Source organism: Diadema setosum, chromosome 14, assembly GCF_964275005.1.
Source record: "Diadema setosum chromosome 14, eeDiaSeto1, whole genome shotgun sequence".
NCBI classification, from domain to species: Eukaryota; Metazoa; Echinodermata; class Echinoidea; order Diadematoida; family Diadematidae; genus Diadema; species Diadema setosum.
Window position 1 is genome coordinate 34567662 of NC_092698.1, and position 26870 is coordinate 34594531.

Below are 26870 nucleotides of genomic sequence, written 5' to 3' on the forward strand. Positions count from 1 at the left end.
AGGTTAAGAATTGGCACACAATTTCTCTGAAGTTATGGGTAATGAAACATGTAGTGATGATACATGTCACCTTTTCTTGTGACACGCTAGAATTCTAAGCATAATCATTTCCCTTTATTTTGTAGTAATTTCTAGATAGTAGTGTAGTGTGACTTATTCTAGTCTCACCAAGGGCCCATGCTTGTATCTGACAAATACAAAATGTAGATGTCGGGTAATCTCAGATGTGAATGGTTGGTGGTACAACTGCTCATAATTATACATGTACAATTTATTACTGTATATTCCCGGATTTGGCCTTTGTTTTAATGATATTGACTTAGAGCGACGTGACCCCTAGGGGCCCTAGTAATATGTTACTGTGTTTAATGACTTAATAAAATGTGTGTGTAAAGGTTTTTGTGTGTAAAGGTTAGAACATAAAACCTCTCCATTAACATGTATCCATAGTAACAACACTTTTTTTTTTGCCAAATAAAAGAGTTCATGAAGGTTGTACTAGGATCATAACCATTTGTTTGACATCACTGTAACTCTGTATAGCACCTGTTCTGTTTGCCATAACTGCGTATTTTCACCCAGTGTGTTCTTTCAGATCTTAGCCAAATTATTAGCCGATCAAAACTGATTTTTTATGCCTCCGCCAACGAAGTGGCCAGAGGCATTATGTTTTTGGGTCGTCCGTCCGTCCGTACGTACGTCCGTCCCGTTTTGTTTTTGTCGATATCTCAAGAACCGTGTATTGGTTTTACATCAAACTTGGTATGAGGGTATACCCTGGGGGGATAATACTTTGTTTGGATTTTAGGGTCACGGGGTCGAAGGTCAAAGGTCACAGGTTATTTTTTAAAATGTGATTTTTCAGGGTATTGGTACACTTTAACATAAATGCACAGGAAGGATACTGTAAAAGTGGATATTTTCGCGCTAGGCCGGGTCAGAAGAGTTTCGCGTGTTTTTAATTCCGCGGAATCAAGACATCACGCACAGGAACGTATGGCAAGCAAAAATATTCGCGTGTTTTTATTTTCACGCTAGTTTCTGGTTGCGCGAAATGCGCGAAAATTTCAACACCGCGAAAATTTCCACTTTTACAGTAGTACACTGTTAGCACAATTCCCGCCATGGTGTCAATCTTATGGTAGTGCTCTGATCCAGCACCTTACAATGCAGCACATCTATATGAAGGTCTTGGTTTCACTTTATTCAGACTTCGGGAATTTGTGATGATGCATGCAAAGGAAACAAGCCAAATAGCTCTATCACACACACACACACACACACACACACACACAAAACCAACTCAATAAATTGTTGATGGTTTTGCAAGCTCTATAGCCAACTGTATGTTTTCCATCTGAAGAGGGCTGCATATCTCTACAGAGTTCATAATAACAAGCATTGAGTCATTGAACTGCACATGTCTTTCAAGTATTGTTCAATGGTGTGATCTTTCTCCATTGGCTGGTTCAATCAAGTAGCATACTGTACACATGAATGTATGCCATTTATACATGCATATAATATATATATAACAGATAATAATATATATAATCACATACATTGTATATATTCATATATTCATATAGTCCTAAATGTAGTATGGACCTGTTGATCATTTGTGATTATTTGTAATTATTTGTAATTATACAGTTACAGACAAGCCTGATTTCACATAGACCATGTACAAAGTACAGCCGGGCCAAAGGCGGGGCCTAAGGCCGGACCCAAGGCCACGGGCCTTAGCCTGGAACCAGGGGCCCAGAGCCCAAGTGGGCCCAGGCCCAGGGGCCCATAGCCCAAGTGGGCCCAGGCCCAGTGGCCCAGGGGCCCAAGGCCGGGCCGAGGCCAGGAGCCTAAGTGCTGGCCCAAGGCAGGGGGCTGCCACCAGACTGAGACCACTAAGAGTACCAGTCATGACTTGCTGTGATAATGATGTGACAGGCCTGTGCATACACATATTATGTAAATACACTGTACAGGGCTGTGCATATTATGTAAATACACTGTACACTAACTATACACAGTCATGACTTGCTGTGATAATGATGTGACAGGCCTGTGCATACACATATTATGTAAATACACTGTACACTAACTATACACAGCCCAGTCGCTGTATAAATCGTGACAGGGCTGTACCTTAGCAGCCCACAACACAGAGCAAACACAAAGCAAATTTTACGATTGCATTTAGTTTTGATACTTGACATCATTTTTTGTCACCTCAAACGCATCAAAGACAATCTTTATTAATGAGACTTCATACCGTACCTGTTTTCCTGGGGTTATTTGTGGGAATTCTGCGATCTGGGTACTATTCGCAAATCTAACAACATGTGAAAATATCAACTCCTGGTCATGTAACGTGCATGTGTACATTTCTGTGTTTACTGCTGTATTCCATGAACATGAATTCAACAACTACTGTTATATCCTGTAATATGAGCTGCCAGGACAAAACTCACATACGCTCTGATTCTGTATAGCAATCACTTTCAAAACAATGTATTGATACATTTCTGCCAGCTAAAAATTCTTAATTGTTGGTTCACCCATGTGAACGGGTACAGAAACTGAAGCCTAGGTGGTGGGTTAAGCAGAATTGCTGCTGTCCTTGCAGTCCCACTCATATGTTTTCATGTTAGTCTAATGCTAGTTTGTGGCAATAAGAGAGTGTGCCAAGCAGTTTGCCAAGCAGGGATTCAGCTGGATGTCGAAAGTGATTAGCCATTCTGATACTTGAATTTAACAATACCATTTAACAATTCCATACCACCTAAAACCCCAACCCTATCAAATTCTTTAGAATATCTGCTATCAAAACAATGATAGGATAATCTGCAGACAAAGTAGATTCTTTCTGTCACAAATCTGCTGTTACTGTGTTATTACCTCCGCCAAGGGGGAAGGTTATGTTTTCATGACCGTTTGTTTGTTTGTTTGTTTGTTTGTTAGTTAGTTTGTCTGTGTGCAAAATAACTCAAAAAGTAGGTAATGAATTTGGATGAAACTTGCAGGAAAGATTTAGATTGATACAAGTAACAGATGATCAAATTTTGGTAGTGATCTGAGAATTTTGGAGGAATTTATGAAGGATTTTTGATATTTTGGCGGGTAGGGTCAATGAACTTGGGAGTTCAGGCTGCGCGTATTTGACGTTTGCATGCGCGCACTAAAGTGCGTGCTCTAGTTTCTGCTGGGGCGAGGCGCGCCGTGCAGCTGAGGGTTTATGACGTAACAAAGGCTTCTACATTGGGAAATTGGGCAACTTTCAGCACACAATGCTAAGTATGTATGGGTGGAAATCACTTTTATGGAAGAACAAGATCAGTGGTGGAAATGAGCTGCATGCTTGGCGGAGGTCTGCGCTCTCAGAGTGCTTCTGTAGTTTTGAATGTCTTCCTCTGTGAAAAATGTGAAATCAATGAAAGGAAAAAATATGGTACCTGGTAAATATTAATAGCTGTGCACATTATTCACACATGTACTATACCATGTATGACAGTAGCATATTCACTCACAAAAAAAAACACCGATACATGTAAAGGAGTTAAAGAATCAGCAGACATAGTTTTACAAGATGTATTGCAGAGTTCAATTAGTATCAGTATTAGTATTAGTATTAGTAGTAGTAGTAGTAGTAGTAGTAGTAGTAGTAATAGTAGTAGAAGTAGCAATGATAATAATAATGATAATAGTGGCTACTTGTATAGCGCACAGGTCTGCTTTTTAGTGCTCATGGCGCTTCATAAATGAAAAGATAGATATAACACATGTTCAAACATGACAACAGAGAAGAAAATGGCAAACAACAACAAACACATACCAGATAAAGAATACAATTGTTCCGAACATTATAGACTGCAATTATAGTTCTCAGTGTGAGAGGAATAGGTAAAGTTTTGAAGTTTGGATTTGAATGTTTCTGTAGATGATAATTATAGCTGTACACACAGAGAAAATGTTCCAGTTAAAAAGGAACGTAGTCATACAAAGTGTATGTATTTCACATTTTTCAGTATTGTCAATTTTCATATCCATATGCAATGGGCATAATGGACTCATTTGCATATCATTTGCATAGTATGCTATCATGGGGTGTGAAAGTATGCTGAGTGTTGACATATAGGTCATCCACTCACTGTATCCCCCGAACAGAGTTCGGAGGATAGTAGCATTGCCTTGGCCTCGTTGCGCCGCGTCCGCCGCAGAGATTTTCTTGTGAGCACTCTACTGGCTGCAGTTCTTCTTAGATCATCTTCAAATTTGGCATGAAGGTGTGTTATGGTAAAACGAAGACGCCTATTGTTTTTGGTGATGGTGCCCTCGCTTGTTCCATCTTTATACATGAAAAAGTAAATTCAACATTGTCTGTTTGTGTGTGCGCCGCTGGCCTTGCTTCGTGACCAATTTTTGGCCGGAGGCATTATGTTTTCGGGTCGTCCATCCGTCCGTCCGTACGTCCGTCCCATTTTGTTTTTGTCGATATCTCAAGAACCATGTGGTGGTTTTACATCAAACTTGGTATGAGGGTATATAATGGGGGGATAATACTTTATTTGGATTTTAGGGTCACAGGGTCGAAGGTCAAAGGTCACAGGTTATTTTGTGAAAAAAAAGGTTGAGAATTCATGTTTTTCTCCATATCTCGCAAATGGTTCAAGGTATCTTCATGGAACTTAGTATATATGCTTGTTCCAATGGGCAGTGATTATCTAGGGAAGTTGGGGGTCATGGTTCAAAGGTCAGGGGTCAAAGGTCAAGGTCAACTCCTCAAAATATCACTACTTTCCTTATATTTATGCAATCCTTGAAGGTTTTTTTTTTTTTTAACTTGATGTATGCATGTATTACCCGATATATATTCTGTGGGAAATTTCTTGCCAAAAGGTCAAAGGTCAAATGTCAAGTGAAAGTGTTGAATTGCATTTTTTCCTCTATATCTCAAAAGTAACTCAAGGTATCATCATGAAACTTACATATTTATGCATGTTCAACCTAACAGTGATTCTCTTTGGAACTGTGAGGTCAAAGGTCAAAGGCCAGGTTTAGATAATGCTATTTTCCCATTTGATACTGAAATTATACTTTTTCTCAATACCTTGAAAATTAATGCATTTTTAAACTTCTAAAAGGGTCAAAAGTCAAGTAAAAATCATCAGTTCCCCAAATACCTGCACTCTGACATTTTTGATCATTCATCCAATTGAACCTAGTTCTAGGAAAGTGAACATTCAGCACATTTGTGGCAAACCTGTCATTTTAATATTTTGCCAATTGTGTGAAACTGTCATCACACATTGTCAAGACATTGTACTATAGACCTATTAGGAGAACCATGCATTATGGCGGAGGCATATCAGTCGCCGTAGCGATATATCTAGTTTTTTTCATTAAAACGGTTGATTCACATATGTGTGTTTAGATTAAATTTATTTAATCTGTGTTTGGATGTACATCGTTTTCCGAAAATCTTCCATCTTTTGAATTCTGTGATTCAGTGTCTCTGTGGAAACTCTGCTTATCATTTGCTGATGTACTCGAGTGTGTGATTTGCTTGCGTTCTTCATCTCCACTGACAATCCTTGTCCATACTGATTGCATAACACAGGCTTCATTTCAGTTTAAAGATGCATAGTCCCGGTAGTGTAGAGGGCGCTGTTGATGATACTGCCGATCACCGTTAGCGTTGATATGAAGATTGCCTAAGTTAAGCTGTCATCAAGAGTAAAGCGCATAGGTGTTGCTAAGCAATGTTGCCTTTGTTGTCTTCTCTGCGCATCATGCAGTCTGTAGTAATGCCAGGGTGCGTGCATATGTGTTTCTTATTATGACATCACAAAAGAAGTTTGCTAAAGCTGTCATCCCCTCAGCCGAATCATGAGCCAAACTGTGATCGGACCACTGGCTACAGTGGATTGGACTTCTTTGGACTCGGGGAAGTGGGCCACAGCGTAAGCGCTAAAGAGGAGTCGATAGCGTAGGTCTCTATAGGAAACTTGCGTCGTGCGCCCACGTATGCATTTGACTAAACCACCGGGACCATGTCGTCTGTTGAGAATGAGAAGGGCGTTAAGTTATCTTGAACACTATGGGTTTTGTGACAACTTAACGCCCTTATCATTCTCAGCCGACGATGTTATGTACCTTTAATCACTGACTGTGAACATTTTCTCAAAATGAAGTGTTGCTGATCATTTGCTGTGAACATTAGTTTTGTAATTTGTGCTGGATGGGATCTGTAAAAGTGCATTTCCACTAAGTATTGTGCGTCGGCACTATACTCATACAGTGCTCTCCTGTTATAATGAAAACAGTTATAACTAAATTCTGGTTATAACGAAGTAAAAATTCAGGCCGCAGCATTATCCACTCTGTGTCTTTTAGTATTAATTTGTTTAGATATATTGAAATGTCTTTATAATGAAAGAAAACTGCTGGTCTTGAGGACTTCGTTATAACGGGAGTCCCCTGTACTTGTATATGATGTCCTTTAAGTTTGATGTAGCCTACACTCTTTTCTTAAATAAAAAGCAAAAAGAAGAGAAAAAATACTTTGATTCATTGTATGGCACCAATACATCTTCCTCTTCCAATCTTGTCTGTTGAAAAAGCTAATGAAGAAGCTGAATAAAGCAAGTCACTGTTCTTACACACTGTGCAAGTCTTTGTATACAGTAACATGAATGATGATAGATAATGGAGACCATGTGTTTTAAGGGAAACCTCCTGTGCCAGGTATTCAATTTAATGGATGATCTTTGCCAAGAACTTGGATGATGTACACTACATTCAGTCTCACTAAGTTTCCAAGCTTGGTTCTTTCTTCAACATGCATACTTGAAAAAGAGCTCTCTAGGCCAAGATCATACTACTACACTGCTAACTTACAATGCAATATACATTGCCAGTTAGCAAAGTATGCTGATTTGAAAAGTCACCATTGTGGTGCAACTTGTAATTCACAAATGGAAATTTTACTTCCAGCAGATTTCAAAGTTAACTTACAATTGCAATTTGTCTTCATTACACTTGTCAGAAAACAAAACATTGTAAGAATTTCTGTAGTAACCCAGTTATTATCCTCTGCCCTTCCACCTTAGCTATGCCAGTTACATACAGATGGAGAGGAAGAAAGCTTTTGTGCACTCGAGTTTGAGAGAGTTTGCAGTGAGAAAGTAATCTTTGTTAAGCTATTTACGCTCTCTGTCATTTTCATGCTGTGTACAGTCCATGCGTTGTTGCCAATTTGTGGGATGTTACTGACCGAGACATCGACCGTTTCCTGGAATACCTCTTGAAGGCGTGGCTCAACACTGGAGGTAGACCCACTCCAGCATCTGCCAACGACCACTCGCTTGCCAGCTTACTTAACTCCGCCAGACAAGCGTGCAAACTCAGGCACCTCATTGGTTACTCCCCTGTCATCTACGGACTGCCAGCTTTCATGCAAGAGTGAATAGTTTTGTTCTCCTTTTGGGCAGGAGCTTACATTAAATCACATCAACTTGGCCTGACCTAGTATTCATCAACTCAAATGCCAAAATTTCACAATCCTACCATACTTGCGTGGGCTTCACCAGGAGTGTTCCCTGAATTGTTGCATCAATGTTTGAGTGAGCAAAGTTTAATCTTTTATGCAATATTTCCTCACAGTCAATATCAAGGCCCAAGAGGCTCCTTCCTTCCGTTGACTTTGAAGTCTTTTTCAGCGAAATCCCGGGAATAAAAAAAAAATGTTTCAAGACATTGTTTGGTATTTTGGGTCTATTAAGTAACATGGCATTGTTCTACTCTCTGTCTTCAGAGACCACAATCATAGTCTGTAGAATAGAAGAAGTATCCATTGTGTAATGAGACCTTAAAATGTGCTAGTAGGGCCTATCTTTCTGTGACAATACTTGCACTGCCATACATGTTTATCACTGTTTCACACCACTGCATTGTATTGTTTCTCAATAGTTTGCCATTTGTATTTGTGCTATTAATGAAAGATTTTGTTCATATGACTGCCATGAGATTACAGCCTCAAAAGCTGAATTGTATGAATGAAAATAAAGACCATACTTCTTGGGCATTCATCACTATTCAGGTAAAAATATGATAATATAACAAGAATGAAGAAAACACTGGCCTGATAACCACTGTCGTGCTGATTTGCTTTTGTTGTTGGTAAAAGTTACAAGGAATTATACCTGATTGTTATACACCACTTTGACCGCCAACATCCCTGTAAGTGCTTCATACCTGTAGTCTCGAAAGATGATATTGATTTGTTTCATAACCCTTACTGTAATCGTGAAAAATTTCCTGTGTTTATGCCATGTTACGTGGATAGAAGCTCTGACCAATGTAAGCGATGATGTCTCTCCAGATGAAAATTAGAAATTCAAGACAAGTGCAGTGAGTAGAATGGTAGCGTATTGTTTATGCTCGAATTGTATTAATATCAAGCCTCATAGTATGAGCACCATGGTATATGATCTGATTCCCACATATGTGGAGGGAGAGAAACATTTCATCTTATGAAAGTTACCTGGTGGTGTTTTAACTGACCCAATGATACAAGGTGGTCAGTTGTTGTATTTATTCCGCTGACCTTTGTATTCAGCACCTTACATAACTGACCATTACCAAAGATGCTTGCTATTTTTTAAATCTCTGTTTGGAATGTTTGTCATTGATAGTGTAGTAGTTACATCACTTTTGAGCTTTGCCCAATTCATTGTTTAAAGTCTGCTAAGTGGTCAATAAAGTGTACATTGCCCCCTTATCTTATAATCAACCCTATTTGCCCCTCTTGTGGTAATGATGCAATGATGTTAAATTTGGTCGAAGTCTTCATGCAGTAGCCTCATAGGAGCTGATGCTCCAATCTATATGCTGTATTTAGATCATCATTGTGTTTTATAACTTGAAGATGAGTGTTACATATTTCAGCTTTCTTTAGAATTGTGAAATCATAATATGTCCTGCAGTGGAAAATACTGGAGCATCCTGACTTGAATTAAAAACCATGCATGAAATTTGTGATATTGAGTTGCATGCTTAGTGCAATGGGGGGGGGGGGGGGGGGGTGAGCGTTTAATATACCTTTGATGTGTGCTATGTGTGTACAAGTTTTGTATTGCACTTCATTTTGGAATGTTCGCATATATGAGTGCAGCAAGTGTCTTCTGTAACAGGTGGTAGGAATGTATGGAATGTATGTCTGTCTAAAATGCATGATCTTTCTGTTGTTGAAGTTCAGATTGACAGGTCAATTATTCCACCCACGTGTGTTACAAATGCAGTCGCAATCTTACTTGATTTCTCAAACATTTTTTTAATTCCAATTTGTGTCAATTGTGTATAATATGTCTTTTTGACAACAGAGGGATTACTAATGCTTCATCTGAATTTTTATCAGAATGACACCAGGATTGAAGTCTGTAGATATCATGCAGTAATATACCTTCTAAGATATGGTTAAATTTGAGCAAATCATTTCCATTTCTTAATGGCTTTCCTCAGAGAAGTTAGGCAAAAGAAATGAAATAAATGCACATGACATCTTTATCTGCCTGAGTGTGATTATCAAACAAAGAGGGGGGGGGGGGGGGGGGACTGAAAGGAAGAGAAGAGTATTAACCTGGGATTCCCATTTCTGGTTGGGAAACTTATGCAAGTTTGGCAATTACTGAAAATCTTAATACACGTATAAACACTAGATATGAATGCAATTACCATCTATAAAAACAAAACAAAACGAAACCACACACACACACACAAACAGCTCTGATGTCTTGATCTAGGTTTCATGTGCTCTGTCCTCATTCTATTGACCCAGATTTTATTAGGCTCACCCACCATTGTAAAAAAAAACCCCTTGAAGGTTTATATGTGTACATTTACAGTCATATTTGCAGTCAATTAGTACCTTATGGTCTGTTGAAGTGATAAAATGCATTGTTCAATTTTTTTCTTGTGTCAGGGATTTGTGTTCTTGCTACCATGCTTTTGTTAACTGTGTGTCAGACTAAAGAATTTGGGAGCTGGAAATAATTTGGCATTTAAGAATTAAAAAAGAATAATGAAACCTTGGACAAATATCTATCAACTGATTCTGTAATGTTTCATGTTAAATTGAGTATAGTGAGACACTTATTAGCCTGATAACATGTATGAGATTTTATATTGCCCCATATTAGTTTTCACATTAATAGCATTTCATATTGTATATATATGTCTATTTTTAGGGTCAGTTTACGTGAATGTTTCAATTGACATTATGCGGGTAAGATTGGTGAGAGAGAGAGAGAAGATTCCTCAGTTATAGATTGCCTTCAAACTTTCAATTTATGTACTGTGTAGAGAAAGCTTCCTCACAATTGTATGGGGATTACATGTTTTTGTTTTCCACTGTTGAATGAGTAAACAGCTTCACACAAGTGATGAATGGAAGTACACTGTGAGCTGCCTTAATTAAGTGATATACTTCATTGTCTTTAAAGGGAAGGTAAACCCAAAGAGCAATGTGGATTGAGTGAAAGCAGCAACATTAGTAGAACACATCAGTGAAAGTTTGAGAAAAATCGGACAATCGATGCAAAAGTTATGAATTTTTAAAGTTTTGGTGTTGGAACCGCTGGATGAGGAGACTACTAGAGGATATGACGTATGAGTGGACAACAATACAAAGAAAATATTTTAAGGATATTCAACAAAAATTCACTTTTCTAGAATTATGAAAGAGCAGTGGACCAACCGCTTTCAGAAAGCAGGGGGAATAATTGCTACCCTTAACATATGTCAATATCAAGTTGATGGAATTTGTAATTTTCATGAAAATGGATTTTTGTAGTATTTTCTTTATATTTTCTTGATATTGTAGTCCACTCATACGTCATAACCTCTAGTAGTCTCCTCATCCAGCGGTTCCAACACCAAAATTTTAAAAATTCATAACTTTTGCATCGATTGTCCGATTTTCTTCAAACTTTCACTGATGTGTTCTACTAATGTTGCTGCTTTCACTCAATCCACATTGTTTTTGGGGTTTATCTTCCCTTTAAAAGAATTATCTTTGCTCTCAGCTGACCATGGGCTCAGAAACTCTTCCTTGAACAGCGTTCTGCAGCGTGCAGCCAAGATTTTAGTTTCAATTTATTGTGTCTTCTATTTCTCATGCGCTGATTACATTTTCTTATTCTTGTGAAGTAATTTTAAATGAATGCTGTTAGGAAATATAAAATACATGTAAACAATGAGTGACTGCTATGAAACACTTACAATCATGCATTGCAAGTCACAATCTGGCTCTCTTCATCTGTCTTACAGTTTCATTGAACTTCAATGTGTAGCAGGGCAAGTGTGTCATTGGGTATGCAATTTTATATTTGTTGTTTAAAGGTGCACTCAAGTTAATGTTATGTTCGAATTTGTAGACATGCTTGTGATAATTGGATTGAGAGTTTGTAATATGTTGACAAGTTTGCCCTGATTCATAATGGACTGTACTGTGAATGAAAATGAAAGTATATCACCTCTATACATGTACAGATTGTTGGACGTACTTTTCATAGATCAATAAATTATTAAAAGATATATCACAAATTTAACACATTCTGAGTGTATTTTTTTTGGGGGGTTATGTGTCACTGCATTTTTTTTTTAATCATGGGAAAACAATGTGTATAATGTGTAATATATAATTTTTATCCATTCATTGTGTTTGCTAAATAATGATGGTGATAGAAATTATATAATTAGTCATCTTAAAGCCCCCCCCCCTTTTTTTTTGGGGGGGGATTCCAATGTGCATTAAAACACATTAAAAAACAAACATCTCAGTTTCAAGAAATGTTTAAGCTATGCACAATACAGCATTGGATAACGTGAGGATGTGTTGTATATATCCCACCAAATGATTTTTTGTCTGTTAATGACAGACATGAAATGAAATTAAAAGTGAGAAAATCACAATATAAGTGGGTTAAACTGACATACATATCAGACTTGTGGAACTTTGGCACAATAATCTAGATCAAGTTAAAAGGAGCAGCATGAGATTACACGTGACCCAGCCCTCACCCATCTTCAAAAGTGTGTCTCTGTACCACTCAGCAGGGGGCCCTCTATTTCTGAATTCACCAATCTGTGCTTGCAATGCGGATATCAAGCACACTGGCTCCTTGCATTGCAGTGTAATGAGCCTTGGGTGCTTTATCAGGACCTCTAGTCAAATAGGCTCTGAGATAATGTTGGATATCCATCACAGCCAGGCATCATATTCAAGCTTAGGATGGCTCCTTACCCTCCCACTTTTTGTACAAGCCAGTACCAGAATGAGTCCATTCCTGCCTTGTTTGGAAGACACATGTGGTGACACGTGCACCGATTTCAATTTATTTAACTTTATGACTCTGTTTTCCCCCCTTCTCATTCCCTCCTCCATCTATTGTTTCCTGTCAACATGTTTTTGTGATGTAAGTCTATTATCTGTCACTGTCGCTGTCCCTTCCCCTTGCCTTACAAAAAAAAAAGCTTTGTGTCTGTAATGCCCTATATATATTCTTTCTGTCCTTTTATTAATCTGTCCAGAAATCAAAAAGAAGAAAAAATGCAAATTTTGGCACATTGACATAAATGTAAAGTGCCTAAAGTCACCTTTTTCTTTGTATTTAGAAGGTTCATTTTATCACAATATTTTGGTCAAATGCTGTACACATTATTATACATGTATTTGAATGTCACGATTTTGTTTGCAACAATATTTCTGTGTTTACACCAATTATGATATCACAAAGTAATAACTGTTGGAAGTAATATGGGTGTTTCATGTTCCTGAGCAATGTACAACACCTTGCATGGGTTTGGTATGGGAGTATTGCGTATTCATTTCATCTCCAGAACAGAGTTTCACATAGATGACAAATTTAAATTTGCAGATTAGACAAAAGCTCTAAATAGCAATCATTTTACATTAAATTCAGCTTTTCCCTCAGTGAAGGATCTAATTGTTCTCACCACAAAGAATCAACAGTTATACACTTATAATGAAAATGTGAAGTTCCATCAATATGTGAACTTGCTCCATTTGAAGTTTCACTTGCCCTGGTCCAAGTGTAGCTTGCCCCTAACCATTATGCTTGAAAACAGCTCAGTTCTGTGTGAGATAATATCTGTGCTGATGACACTATGCCTTACGGGTCAAGGGGGAGGAGCCCCAAAACTTGCGATGCGGTCTGGGTCTCTATTACATAATATCTCAAGAGCATCATGGGAAAACTGAGAGAGAAAAAAAGTCTTGTAACTCCAAGAATTGTAAAGTACTTCAATGGGGATTTGGTCCCATAGTGTCACTTCTTGGCTGATTCCTTTTGAGGGTAGGGGTGTGAAAGAGTTCTGTCCCGAGTGCTCTTGGCAAGTAGCGGGCGGCAACATCATTTTGGCAGAGAATCCAGTTCCCCATCCCCACATCTTATGGTGATCCTCTGATACCATTAACATCACACCCAGGAGAGTCAGGAAAGCAAAGAATATCCGGTCGTTCTTGACAGAAATTCTTGAAACTTGGCAGGAATATGAACTGGGCCTGCCGACAAGTTTGTCATCTGAGTTTATAAGGACAGACACTGGAATTCTATTCATTTTTTTTTAAATTATTATTTATTGAAACTTTGAACTTTCCTTTTTAAGGAAAGGTTTGTCTGAGGCTTGGAGAATGTACAGAATACTTGCAATACTTCTGGTACTGCAGCCGGCAGTTGGTAAGTACAAGAATTCTTTTTCATTGTATACCAGTAGTTATTCAGGAATCAGATATTAACTTTAAATTTTACCTTCTTCATTGCAATGCGTACAGGATGGGTGTTTCTTACAGATGATGTTATTTGTATTTGCATATTTATGCACTGACTGATCATCTCAAAAGTTAATCATGGCAAATTAAGTAAATAATGTGATCTGAAAGAAAGAAAGTAAGGTCCCTTAAAATATCATGATATATAAGTTTCAATAATGAATCAGTAAGGATTTGGAAATAAGTTGGAATGCATGCTGTTTGGGCCATTGAAGTGTCTGATAACCTGCTTGTCATCGTCTAGTTCTTGTTACACTGAATGATGATGTGTCAGATTACAGCATTATTACTGTATGAAGTAGGTGTAATTTGTGTGGTGTGTATGTTATCAATTATTTGGGTCAGGGGTAATCTCACACACACACACACATAAAACTGAATTCATTTAGAATTGTGCACACTTGTTTGAATTGACATATTTCCCCAGTTATGGAGAAATGATCTAGTTAATTTGGTAAAACTTTTTATCTTTGTCTCAAGAAATATCAAATAACTTACACATGTAAGTCTACTCCTGGAATGGATATTTGTTTCTATAATGATGAGGAGCATTCATTTCCAGCCTTTAATTTCTATGCTTAAAGAAATCTTCTCAAATCTAAGATTGTAATCTATGATTGGATGAAAGGTGTGAGTGTGCAGATATTGTCTCGTTATGAAATAGATTGAAAAAAAAAAAGAAAGTTTGGTCTTCTCAACAGAAATACATATGTACTTATCTGAACACGCCATTTGTTACTTTTTCACTTTAATTGGCCCCACCAGCATGATAAACATTGTAAGTTTAGTTCGCATGTACATATAGTTTTAACAACATTAGCTACATTGGTTGAGTTGTTTGGCAAAATTCATGAAGGTAGTTTAAATCTAGTCCGTAAATTATACAATTCAGATTCTGTAAATGAGCCTAACACCTCACCAGTGCAAATGGATGTTTAATAATCAATCTATGTTGACATGCTAATTTGCAGTATGTGCCTGTATTTCACTTGTTTTACTGCATGGACTAAAGGATTAATTTTATGTAAACTGTCATTATGAATTATGGCCATTTCTTTGAGGTAATCCTCATGCTTTTCTGGCCCATTTTAACTCCTGTATATGGTCGGCTGCGAACGAGAAGGGCGCTATCACATTCTAAGATGAATGCATAAATAAACGTGAAAAAGCCAATTTTCATGAAATAAAAAGTTTACTTAATCAAAAGTGGGTAGATATAAGCATTGTTCCAAATATCTGGTAATATAGTGTCCTTGTGGCTTTTACTGAAAATGAAATTGAATTCAAAATTGCCACCATAATGTAGAGAAGATCAAGCTCTGCAACGTGATACCAATAACTTAAAATAACCCCTCAAAAAAAAATTGTGATAATTCCCTTTTAGTTCTGATATGCAAGCTGTGAGCAGTCAATTTAGGCAAATACAATTTATCATGGCTTCCCTTCCACTCCCTTTTTTCATTCTACCTCTGTCTAATTCGGAGATGCATGGAATATATACATATTGTATCTTGCGTTTGTCAGGTTTAGTTTAAAGTGATATTCTTGATATTGTGAGCAATGATATCTCAAGACATTGTTGCATGATACTCTCTAAGAATTCTTAAGCTCAGCGAGTTGACTCGGACCATGTGCTAGTCCATGTGATTAAGTGGAGATTGTAAAATCAACACAAACTGTGTCCACTTTGAAGATGTTAATGCAGGGGGGGATGGGGAGGAGGAGGGGCAGAGGATATGGTCAAGACTGACCTAGTCGTATCATTGACCAAGCAGGGAAGCACACAAAGATTTGTAGCTCTGGTTCTCTTGTTGATCTCTCTCGCTTGTAATCTGCCCAGCTACCTGCAAATTGTGTTGACACAGCCACATTTGCATCACCATATTAACCCAATTCTACCAATCAGTGCACTGGACAAGAGAGGCATCCTTTGACCACCAACCTCTGCTTATCAATGTCCGCCTCCTAAGACCACTAAGCCCATTAAATGTCCGCGGCTTGGTCTGCTGATAAATGTCAAGAAATAACAAGATGTTGGAATAAAATAGTCTTGACTAACTATTTGCGCTGTAAAGATATTCTATCTTCTTTACACATGATCCACCCCCTTCTAACCCAAATCTTAATGATTTTCATGGATGTAGGCACTGGGAGAAAAATAATGTGCATACCTTTTTAAAAAAAGTACCTTAAATGTCATGTTGCTCACAATTGATTGGTGAATACAAGTGAAAAAGAAAGCGGTGAAGGGATATATTGATTTTTCATTTTATTATTTTTTTTTTCTTTGAGAGGGTTCTTTTATCACTTTGCTCTTTTTTGTTGTTGTTGGATGTGTTTTAGCATTTTAGTTGAAGAAGATATGGATGGTGTAAATCAGCATCATTGATAAGTGAAACCTAGACAATGGTTGTAACATCCCAAGTCTGAGATTTGGGTTATCTAATTATGTCTTTTTTTTTCCTTTCTTCACCCTCTCTCTCTCCATTCATTTATCTTTCCATCTGTTTATCTAACTATCTTTATATCTATCTCTATATCTGTCTCTTCTCCAATTCTGGCTATATCTATATCTCTCACCATCTCTCTCTCTCTCTCTCACTATTTTGTACATGTTCATGTTTGTAAATCCCCTGTCTAAATGACAGTGCTATGTCAGGTATGTGCCACCGGCTGGTCGCTGTATGGGGACAACTGCTACAAAGTCACCCCTGACAGCAAGAACTGGTTTGAGGCTAAGCTCTCGTGTGAGAATGCTGGGGGCGACTTGGCCATGCCCACAACACAAGATGTCAATGTAAGTTTGTATAGAACTTTGCTAGCTTCTTTGTTTTGTTCTTGAGGAGGGTTGTTATTGTTTTTTATTTGGAAAGAGAAATCTTGAATCACAAGTAAGTCAAATAAAAAAAAGGAATGTTACATGGATGACAAAAAATGCTTTTTGGAGCACAAGATTATAGCCCAATAAATCAACATTTGATTCATGGTGATGATGAAGGGAATATGTAGTGCCAATTTGAATGCTTTCACCCTCATGCAACTTGAAGATGTCTGATGCATAGTAAGAAAAACAAAATATCAAAGGAGATTCTGAAAAGATTTTTGGGCGTGTCTTTTCTGTTGTCAATGCAGAAAGTAGTTTCATCATATACTGTACATTTATTTGACACACTTTATGCTAACCCAAGTAACAATCTGCAGATAATTTTATGGACATTGATATATGCCAGGGTAGCTATATTCCACGGGATGTTGTCTGTTGTTGGTAAATGTCCCAAATGTACAGGCAAGTTCTTTCTTTCAAATAGCAACACTGTTCAGAAAATGTCACTCATGGCCAGCAAAAGCTTAGGATTTCAAATGTTTCAAACTTGCCTACAAAACAAACGGCTGAAGGTTGCTTTACACACTTGCCGCATTTTTATTGGGCCTCTTTTGATCGGATGGACGCAAGAGTTTCAATCAAGGATTTTTGACAGACATTCAGTCCACCAAGAAATTACAACTAAATAACTTCCAGTATCATTTCATGATGGTAGAATGGAGAAACAGTCGTATTGTAGTTAATTTACACATTGTTCTTCAGACAACAACACACTCCTGTCACCATCCCAAAGGACCTTTTGCATGGCGTTGTTGTCCAAAAGTTAGAGCATTCTGTCTCGCTACCTTCATAGCGAGATGGGAGTATGCATTATGTGATTTCACTATCGACAAAGAAAATGGGCCTCTGAGATGGAAGATTCTCACCACAATGTACAAACATCACTGTCTATCTATCTATCTATCTATCTGTCTATCCATCGATCTTTCTGTCTATCTATCCATCCATTTATCTATCTATCTATCCATCCATCTATCTATCTATCTATCTATCTTTCCATCTATCTATCTATATATCTGTCTATCTATCCATATATATATATATATATATATATATATATATATATATATATATATGCCTATCTATCCATCTCCATCTATCTATATATCTATATATCTATATATCTATCGATCAGTCTTTCTAGCTATCTTGCTATCGTTCATCTAGCTATCTATCTACCTACTTATCTATCTACCTACCTATCTATTTATCTTTCTTTCTATCTATTTATCTTTCTATCTATTTATCTATCTATCTATGTAGCATATATATATATATATGTATATATCTTCTTTTTTTTTTGGCATCCTGTAATCCTAAGTTTTACAATAGGCGTCAATAACCAACTACCCCTGTCCCACCTTGTACCCACAGGACTTTATGCTACAGCTGCTCCTGGCAAGTTCAGGTGGAAGTCACTGGATAGGTGTACATGATGTCAATGGAGAGGGAGACTTTGTCTTCTCAGACGCCACACCAGTGACCAATCCGTGAGTATGACAGAGAGTCTCTTCCTTTAAAAACCAACAGCTTGATTCTCTTGTCTGCGTCCGGCTCAACCTCACAGTATGTGATGGAATTAATGCGTGCATTCTATCAATTCTTCCCACCATACCAGAGGAAAACTGACAGGTTTCCTTGGATACTTTGTTATCAAGTAGTATTCCTAGGCAGTACTTTCTGCTCTTGAGACCATATTATTGTGGAGATGGCTGATTCCAGGAATGATTGTGCTGTGGGGAATGACTGTGTGCCATCAGATTTTGATTGTTTCTGAGAAATTAGACTGTCTAAATTGAAGAAGAACCCTTTTCCAGGCATCAGGAAGGTTGTGATAAGCAACTTTTCTTCTTCAATTTATTCGTGCTTGGGCTGCAAATCGTCATCTGCCCAGCAAAAGTTCTCTAGCAAGTTTTCACCGAGCAAGCCCAAGGGCCCTGCCATAGCATGCTGTAGAGTATGCCAGCTTTAGGGCCCCGTCATTGCAAGTTTTAGAGTGTACAGCCTTAGGGCCCTTCTGCCGAGCAGGCAACGAAATGAGGAAGGACCAGAATATTCTGCTCATCCTAAAGAGTTCAGAATCAAACTGCAACATAAGAAGCAATTGAATGTGGCTTATAGATTGTGATTGAGAAAAACTCCTGAGAGGAGGAAAGAAAAATCGGAGGAGACATGAAGAGATTATGGTCTGACATCTGGAAACTGTTAGCTGAAAGTGTTTCAAATGATGAAAGGTTGAAGCCATCGGATAACTCAGAAGGGCAATCTTACAAGAAAGATGTTTCTGGTAATTATTAATGTGTTGCATGGTGATATAATATCTCCACTTGTCCATAATTCTGCTCCATCCCAATGAAAGGCTTGTCTCTGGAGATGTCACAAATTTCTGACAGCTCTAAGGCGTATGCGTTAACACAAATTCCTGCTTAGGTGGAGAATGAAATCCTATTGCTAAACAGTTTAGGGTTTGATTGTATGTTTCATCATTTTTTTCCCCCCTTAGGTTCTGGAATGCAGGTGAGCCCAACAATGCTGGCGTGGGAGAAGACTGTGTGGAACTCATCAGCTCTGGGCTCTGGAATGACAATGACTGCTATGTCATCAGACCATTCATATGCGAAAGGGACAATGGTAGGTTTAGATGCAGAGAATACTATGTTTCAACTCATAATCACTCTATCCATACTCTGCTGTTATTGACTAAGATAACCCTTAGGGGACTGCTTTGATCCCCTGATTAGTACTGAAATCCTTTACTGTATACACTGGATGCTGAAAGGAGTGATAGATTTTAAACTGTCAGCTACCAAGAAAGGGTCCTCACCAACAAAATGAATTAGATGAAACATGGATTTCTGGAATCAAATTTGCAAATGCCTGTAAAACTCAGACACTCCTGCAAAGTGATATATGTACTTTCCTATAAATGTTTATGGTAGGATGGCACTTGATATAGGAGGAATATAGAAAGTGTATAGAGGATACTGCAGAAATATTATGTTATGACTTTCACTGTCTTTAAAGTGCATATCATCTTGTATTAAATGCCCTTGACTTCATTGTTCTCCATTACACCAACCACTTATTGCTACAGACAAATACATGATTGTCATTTGGAAGAAGAAATTAAGTAAATGTTAAGAAGTGTAACCACGATATTTGATACATAGAAAGTCCAATGCCAATTACAGTTAAGGCATTACAATTGTGTATTTCACCCTTAATGACAATTCTAACCTCTATGAACATACTTGTGAAGAACTGTCTGTGTTAGTTTCATGGCTTTACAAATGAAATTGTGACTCCAGATATTACAGTGGCTTGTGACGAGGGCAATGGATGGATGTCTGCCAATGGCCGCTGCTACAAGTACTATGACACGCTGTCCACGTGGCAGGACGCTGAGAATTACTGTCGGGACATCGACGGCGCCCTCTTGTCCATCAACAGCGAGGAGGAGCAGGCTGTTGCCACTACCCAAGCTAACTTTGGCGGTACCACCATGTGGATAGGCCTGTCTGACACGGTGAGCATCAACACTGTCCTCTTTGTGCCAAACATCTGTTTCTGTAGCAATCCTATCTTGCCTCCGCTCTAATGTCTTACCCTCTGCAATACCTAACTTCATTGTCTCTCTACTCTTCTCAGTTAAGCTCTTTTCAGATCAGATCACTTTGTTCAGGCCACTTGTTGTCCTCTATGCAAAAGAACATCAACCTCCCCTTATAAAAATATCCCCATGTAAGATAGAAATGATGAATTTATATAAATGGTTGGAATCATGGAATTCAATGTATTCAACAGCATAACAACTGACAAGAACTGACACAATTAGGTACCGGTATATGAGTTTACAATTAGAGTACAAATGAAAATTTGCACTATTTTGCCAAAACATGAGGTCCATCCTTGAAGATATATGGAAGGTGAAATGTCTGTTTTACATAGTTGAAGAGTTTTTTTTCAGTATATATATATTTTTTTAATGAATGTGTCGCTTGTTTCCATTGACAGTGTTCATGGTTGTCATATGCTTCCAGTTTTGCAGTACAATGCAGTCTGTCAACGTCAACATGTTCAAATGCAAAGATTTCCTTTGGAAGTAGATGTCATGGCAATTTTAATGTTGGGAAAGACTGAATGTGCTACAGAAATATGTTGACATGTGGACGGATTTAGGTGATTGTGATTGATATGTTATAGTTTCTTTCCATTTCACATATCTTTTAAAAGAAATTGATTGATTTGCCTCAACAGTCTGGGATGTACAAATGGAGCACTGGAGAGGATCTTACATACACAAACTGGGCACCAAACCAACCTGACAGCAGGTAAGCCGTGGTGCAGAAAATGAAGAGTCTCCTTGTTCCAAGCTCAAGTATGGACTAAGAAAAGAGTAAAAGTTTTAGTATCAGATATCATATTATATTTTAAATGTTATATCAATTCCAAGCAAAAAAATAAATAAAAAATGAATGAATGAATAAATAAATAAATAAATAAATAGATAAATAGATAAATAAATAAATAAATAAATAAATAAATAAATAAAGAGTACTATCAAGTACCAATGCACTATCCATTCATGGGACATTAACTTTTAAGGGTGATATGATAATGATCAAAGCATGTATGCTATTTCTAACCATGGCAATTCCAGCATTCCAGCAGATGTAGCAATCTGCTATGCCATACATACATGATCTGTCATGTTGCCGTAAACTGAATAGTGCTACATTCTTTAGAAAGGAGCATGACTTCAAATAGTCAAGCTATGTTATGAAATGTACCTCTCACTTCCTAACCCATGGCTAGCTGACTTTGCTAAAAAAAAAAAAAAATACTTGAAAGAGAGGTTTTGGCAGATTGGGTATAGAATTGCCTCATTTACTTGTGTGTTTAATTTGATTGTAACCTATGAATATTGAGGCATGGAAAGATGATTTGGCAACTTAATGAGTGCGTCTGCTTGGAAATTTGTGGTATTGGTTTTGATGACAGGTATTCCAACAGCGGAGGGAACTGTGTGGAGATCCTAGACACGTCCAACAATGGGGAGTGGTCTACCATGATGTGTTCCACCACTCAGGGATTCATGTGTGAGAGGGCTGAAGGTAGGTGTCTGGAATATGTGCTCAATTTGTCAGATTTCTAAAGGTATAATGTATATTGAATTAGATACATTAGAGGCCCAAAATCTGTCCAAAAGCAAATGTTGCACCTTGTGCCTTCAACTTTATTCTTCGGTCAGTGAGTGATGTTTATGGATGAAAGTTCAATTTCTCTTGTTATATTTTCATTCTGTTATTGTTGTGCTGATATATCTGTGGATATACTTTATGGCAGAAGAGAGTGATTATGGCAGAATGTCTCAAGTTTCACAAGTTTTATTGCATGCATCCACCTTCTCCCAATCCCCACCTAGGAACCTGTCCTGAGGGATGGCGTCTCTACAGGGGTTACTGTTACCAGTTCAACACCGTTCAAAAGGCAACGTGGACCGATGCCAAGCACACATGTGAGGCCCAGGGGGCGTACCTGACCACCGTCCTGAGCGGGGAGGAGAACAGCTTCATCAACAGGCACTTCACTGAGCTGGAGGATGTGGGCATCACAGGCACCTGGCTTGGTATCTCAGGTAAGTTGGGATGGCATCCAGGCCATGGCTCATACAGTATATCATGGGAGTGGATTTGGATGGTAGCATCCAAGATGGGACTCATATGACACAGCAGTGGAGGAGGAGAAGGAGGGGAAGATGTACTCTTTATCAACTTGAACTCTTCTTGAACTCTTCACAGAAACTTTAGAGGCTTTCTCTGCTTTTTGTGCTGATCACATCTTCAAACAAGCTTTCTTGTCAGTCAGCATTATTGTCCCGAGTCTTTCTGTTTGTACTGAAGAGTGATCAATGACTATGGTGTGTATAACACGCCAGGGCGTACATGACATATAGATGGAAGAGACAGAGGGATAAAAGTGACTCTTTGTGCATAATATACATTTATGTACCTGTCCTATCATTCCTCTATTTCATTGTAGCATGGTTTTGTTTTTGTTTTTTGTCTTATTGAATTGCTCTTTTCACACCCCAAAAATGCATCACAAACTTTGGTATCACTTCAGTCATTTGAAAGAACCTAGCAGTAATCTGAAACTATTATAGACATGTTTTTAATAGAAATATGTGTCAACAGCAAATTTTTAGATACCCCAGTGACTATAAACTTTTCATTATCTTAAGTTGACCTCACTCTATATAGTCAATCTCATGCAATCATATCCTCTTGTTGATGGATTAAAGCACAAGAACTGAGGGTTTTGCAGCTGTATTAGTTGATTTTAACAAGTATCCATGACCTGAATACTTGGGGTGTCACATTTAAGTTAATATGTAGTGCAAATGTCAGTCAGTTTGGGATGAAATCACACCAGCTTCCATGTTTTGTTCCATGTTTCTATCTCACCAGACACGGAATTTGATGGCTCATTTGCATGGATTGAGGACAGTTCTGTCGGCTACACCAACTGGGCCGCCAATGAGCCCACAGATAATACTGACACGGCAGACTGCGGCTCTATGACAACAGGTACGCAGCAGACTTCTTCAGCTGGACCGTTATTACTGTCCCGCTTATTGTAATACAGTAACGCACTAAAGCCATCAGTATTGAGGATGTTGTTAATGACTTCACATCTAGTCCTGACATTCCTGTTTGATAAAGAAAATAGGACAGGTTTCTTATTGTGGTACTGATGTCGAGATTGTTGACTTCATTAGGCAACTTACTGTGTTAGTTCCGAGACAGATTACGCCTCTGGAAAATGAGAAAAGTTACAAAGAGGAAGTAATCCAACATTCAAGAATAATGTATCCAGTGTGATTCAAGCAAATGCCAATCTTAATCCCCAATTCTGACTTTGTTCAGAACATTTATGACTGTTGGCAGGTATATATTCTCTTCCAGATTGCAGTGTCACATATAGATGTGTATTATTAAAAGTAAAGTTAAGTCGTATCTAGTTGGTTTATATTCAAGAGTCTCTTTACATAGTAATAGACCAAGTTGACTAACATATGCTGCTTCAGTTTACTTTTTATCTATAAACGAGAAATTCATGCATATTATTTTGTAAAAAATTCTTTTAAAATGAGCGTTGTTTTCATTGAATCATCCATTGCAGCTGGTGGCGTAGGCAGCTGGACAACCAAGAACTGCTACACCCTTGATGCTTATGTGTGCAAAGTTAGGGCAGGTGAGTTGAATTTTGATGATTTTTGTCAATAAGAAAAAAAAAAGAATGTTTGCATCATTTTCTAAATTCACTTTGAATTTATGGAGGATTTGGGCCCTAAAGAACCCAATTTGAGTTCATGTGATGACTGATTACCCAATTAGTTGATCCTAAGAATGAAGGAAACAACAAAAAAAAAAAAAGAATTTGTCTGTGTCTTTGAAGGTAGTAGCATACTACCTGCTTGTCGGCACCAGCAAATTTAATTTTCTGTTTTGCTGTTTTTTCTCTCTAGGTCAGCCTGTTTATCCCATCAACCCAAATGTTGGTAAGTGTTTGCATACTTTACAATGTCTGTTTTGGTGTTGTCTTACTTTTAATGTATGTACTCAGACTCAAAAATTTGTTGATAGTCTTGGTACCCTGTCATGCATTTCTGACCTTTGTGCTTGAAATTCGTTTTTTGAAATTAATAACACAGTGTCATGTTTGAAACAAAAGTCAAGATATCATTTGTCTGCTATGCAAGCTCCATTCTTTAAACCTGGAATAATTCATATATGTCTGCATTATGTGCATGTGTATGAAAAGTACTCCCAAATTTATCCCCAAGTTTTTCCATTTTTCATGGATGTCGGCCTATTCCCAATGATGTCGTCAGTACCAAAATCATATCCTAAATATTTATTCATCCTGCATGGTCAAATTGCAGTGGTTCTTCAATAGTAAACTGAAGTTGCCCCAATTATATATTTGCTGTGTATCCTTTGAAATCTGAAGAAGCTGTCTGTACCAAAGTTACATCTTCAGTTTACTCCAATTTATATCAAGAAACATCAAAATCTAGGTGACGCTCATGTAGACTCACATTTTTGTGATATTTTGTGCATTGTCAGCCATCGGATCGTGCGAGCCAGGCTGGACCCTGAACAGAGACTCCTGCTACAAGATCGTCCCAAGGGCCGTCTTCTGGCAGGAGGGGGAGGATGACTGCCAAGCCATGGGGGCTCACCTGGCCAGCATCAATGACCAGGAGGAGCAGTCTTTCCTCTCCAGTGAGTCAACCAACAGGATAACCCCCAGAAAGAGACACAAACTCTGAAATATTAGGATCATTTTCTGTGATCAAATCGTAGTTTAAAATGCAGTTTTAGGAGACGACATTATTGTCATAATCATACTTTATTGTTAGTTGTATTTGTAGCATAGTAGTAGTAGTAGTAGTAGTAGTAGTAGTAGTAGTAGTAGTAGTAGTAGTAGTAGTAGTAGTAGTAGTAGTAGTAGTAAATAGTAGTAGTAGTAGTAGTAAATAGTAGTAGTAGTAGTAGTAAATAGTAGTAGTAGTAGTAGTAGCAGTAGCAGCAGCAGCAACAGTAGTAGCTGTAGTAGTGGTGGTATTATATGGTGGAAGTAGTTGGTGTCAATTTTGTATTTGGATTTTATTTTAATTTCTGTACATAAAGAAGTTTTATTGAATGGATTCCTTTCAGCACATTTCAATTCATGAAAGCATAGGCTGTCTGTTACTTATTCCTGACTCATTTTTCTGGATACAAATTTTGTGGCTTTGATAACCTGCGGAATTCTGTTCAAAGTTTATGGAAATTTCGTACTCCAGTAAGAAATGTGATGGATTACTGTAATCCTCATCTTAGATCCATGTATGCATATGTGATACCATTCCTGCTTAGAGAGCATTTTTGTTTATGACCAGTAGCCCTCATTCTGCTTCACCTTTGGGCTGATTTTTGCCAATTTCTTGCTCCAAATAGACTGATTCTTGAAAGAATGGTATCATCCTCATCTTACCCCTGACTGCTTCCCGGAAGAAATGTGTGTTTGAATCAGGTATTCGATGTTGTTTCCCTCCTCAGTGCGTGTTGGAATGGCTGGCAGGAATGTCTTCATTGGTCTTCATGACATCAACAGCGAGGACAACTTTATCTGGACTGATGGCCAACCGGTAGGCATGCAGCCGGGCATATCTGGCTTAGTAGACCTCAGTTCTTAGTTCAGTGTTTTCTCATACTCTAACATGTGTCCAGATTTAAACTATGGGTAGTTTGTCACCCTGTGAGAGTACTGTAAAGCCAGAAATTTTTGCCTGTATGAAATTTTCACGAATTTTTGCAAGGAGCCAAGATTTGAGAAACTAAAATGTGTACGAAAGTTTTTGTCTATACAATCCATTGAATGCCAGTGGCAAATAGTTAAAATTTCATGCCGTGTAAATTGGCCATCTGCTCCAATTTGCAAAAATTTCATGCCGCTGATATTTCTGGTTTTACAGCCATGGTGACTGAAAATATTTTGATTATTTGTCTGGATTTTCTCTTGTTCTATGTTTTATCTTCAAGTGGCCTTTAAGAAGACAGATTCTTCCTGTATGTAGACAAAAATATTGATTTATCTGCAGTAAAGAGGATCAGTTAAAGATGCATGCAATAACTTGTACAATCAAGATATTTCATTATGTTCTTTGACACATCATGTATGAAGACTGATACTTGCATCTTTACTTTCAGCAGCACACTATGTCTTGTATTCCTCTCTTCTTCTTTTTTTTTTAAATTCTGTATGCTGCTTTACTTGTGTTCCATGATATGTCGTTAGCATCGTTTTAGTGCATATTTTTATCAGCAGTTCAATAAATGTATGTGCTGTTGCTAAAAAAAAAAAACCTTCCTGCACAAACTCTACCCTCAGCTCGGCTTCACTAACTGGGGTCCCTACCAACCAGATGACTGGAGTGATGAAGGCCAGGACTGTGCCTACATGAGGTACGCTGAGAACCAAGAGGGAGAGTGGGATGATATCAACTGTGACAAGGCCAAGTATGCCTACGCCTGCAAGAAGGCTAAGAGTGAGTGTTGGGGAAACTCCTGTAGGGGAGATTGTTAGAAC

The 26870-nt window shown here is 38.0% G+C and overlaps 2 protein-coding genes across 2 annotated transcripts in view; both read left to right on the forward strand.

The window, feature by feature from the left end:
* Positions 1 to 8987, forward strand: part of LOC140237577 (separin-like) — a 34685-nt gene extending 25698 nt beyond the window's left edge. The window contains 1 exon segment of the mRNA XM_072317512.1: positions 7234 to 8987. Within this exon segment, the coding sequence (XP_072173613.1) occupies positions 7234 to 7462 (229 nt within the window). The 3' untranslated portion in view covers positions 7463 to 8987.
* Positions 8988 to 16487: 7500 nt separating this feature from the next.
* Positions 16488 to 26870, forward strand: part of LOC140238311 (macrophage mannose receptor 1-like) — a 36869-nt gene continuing 26486 nt past the window's right edge. Inside the window, exons 1-13 of the mRNA XM_072318246.1 lie at positions 16488 to 16643; positions 18105 to 18220; positions 19234 to 19361; positions 20039 to 20256; positions 20988 to 21061; positions 21732 to 21844; positions 22156 to 22368; positions 23201 to 23320; positions 23916 to 23987; positions 24262 to 24294; positions 24863 to 25021; positions 25841 to 25929; positions 26673 to 26829. Coding sequence (XP_072174347.1) covers positions 16488 to 16643; positions 18105 to 18220; positions 19234 to 19361; positions 20039 to 20256; positions 20988 to 21061; positions 21732 to 21844; positions 22156 to 22368; positions 23201 to 23320; positions 23916 to 23987; positions 24262 to 24294; positions 24863 to 25021; positions 25841 to 25929; positions 26673 to 26829 — 1648 coding nt within the window. The remainder of the gene's footprint in view (positions 16644 to 18104; positions 18221 to 19233; positions 19362 to 20038; positions 20257 to 20987; positions 21062 to 21731; positions 21845 to 22155; positions 22369 to 23200; positions 23321 to 23915; positions 23988 to 24261; positions 24295 to 24862; positions 25022 to 25840; positions 25930 to 26672; positions 26830 to 26870) is intronic.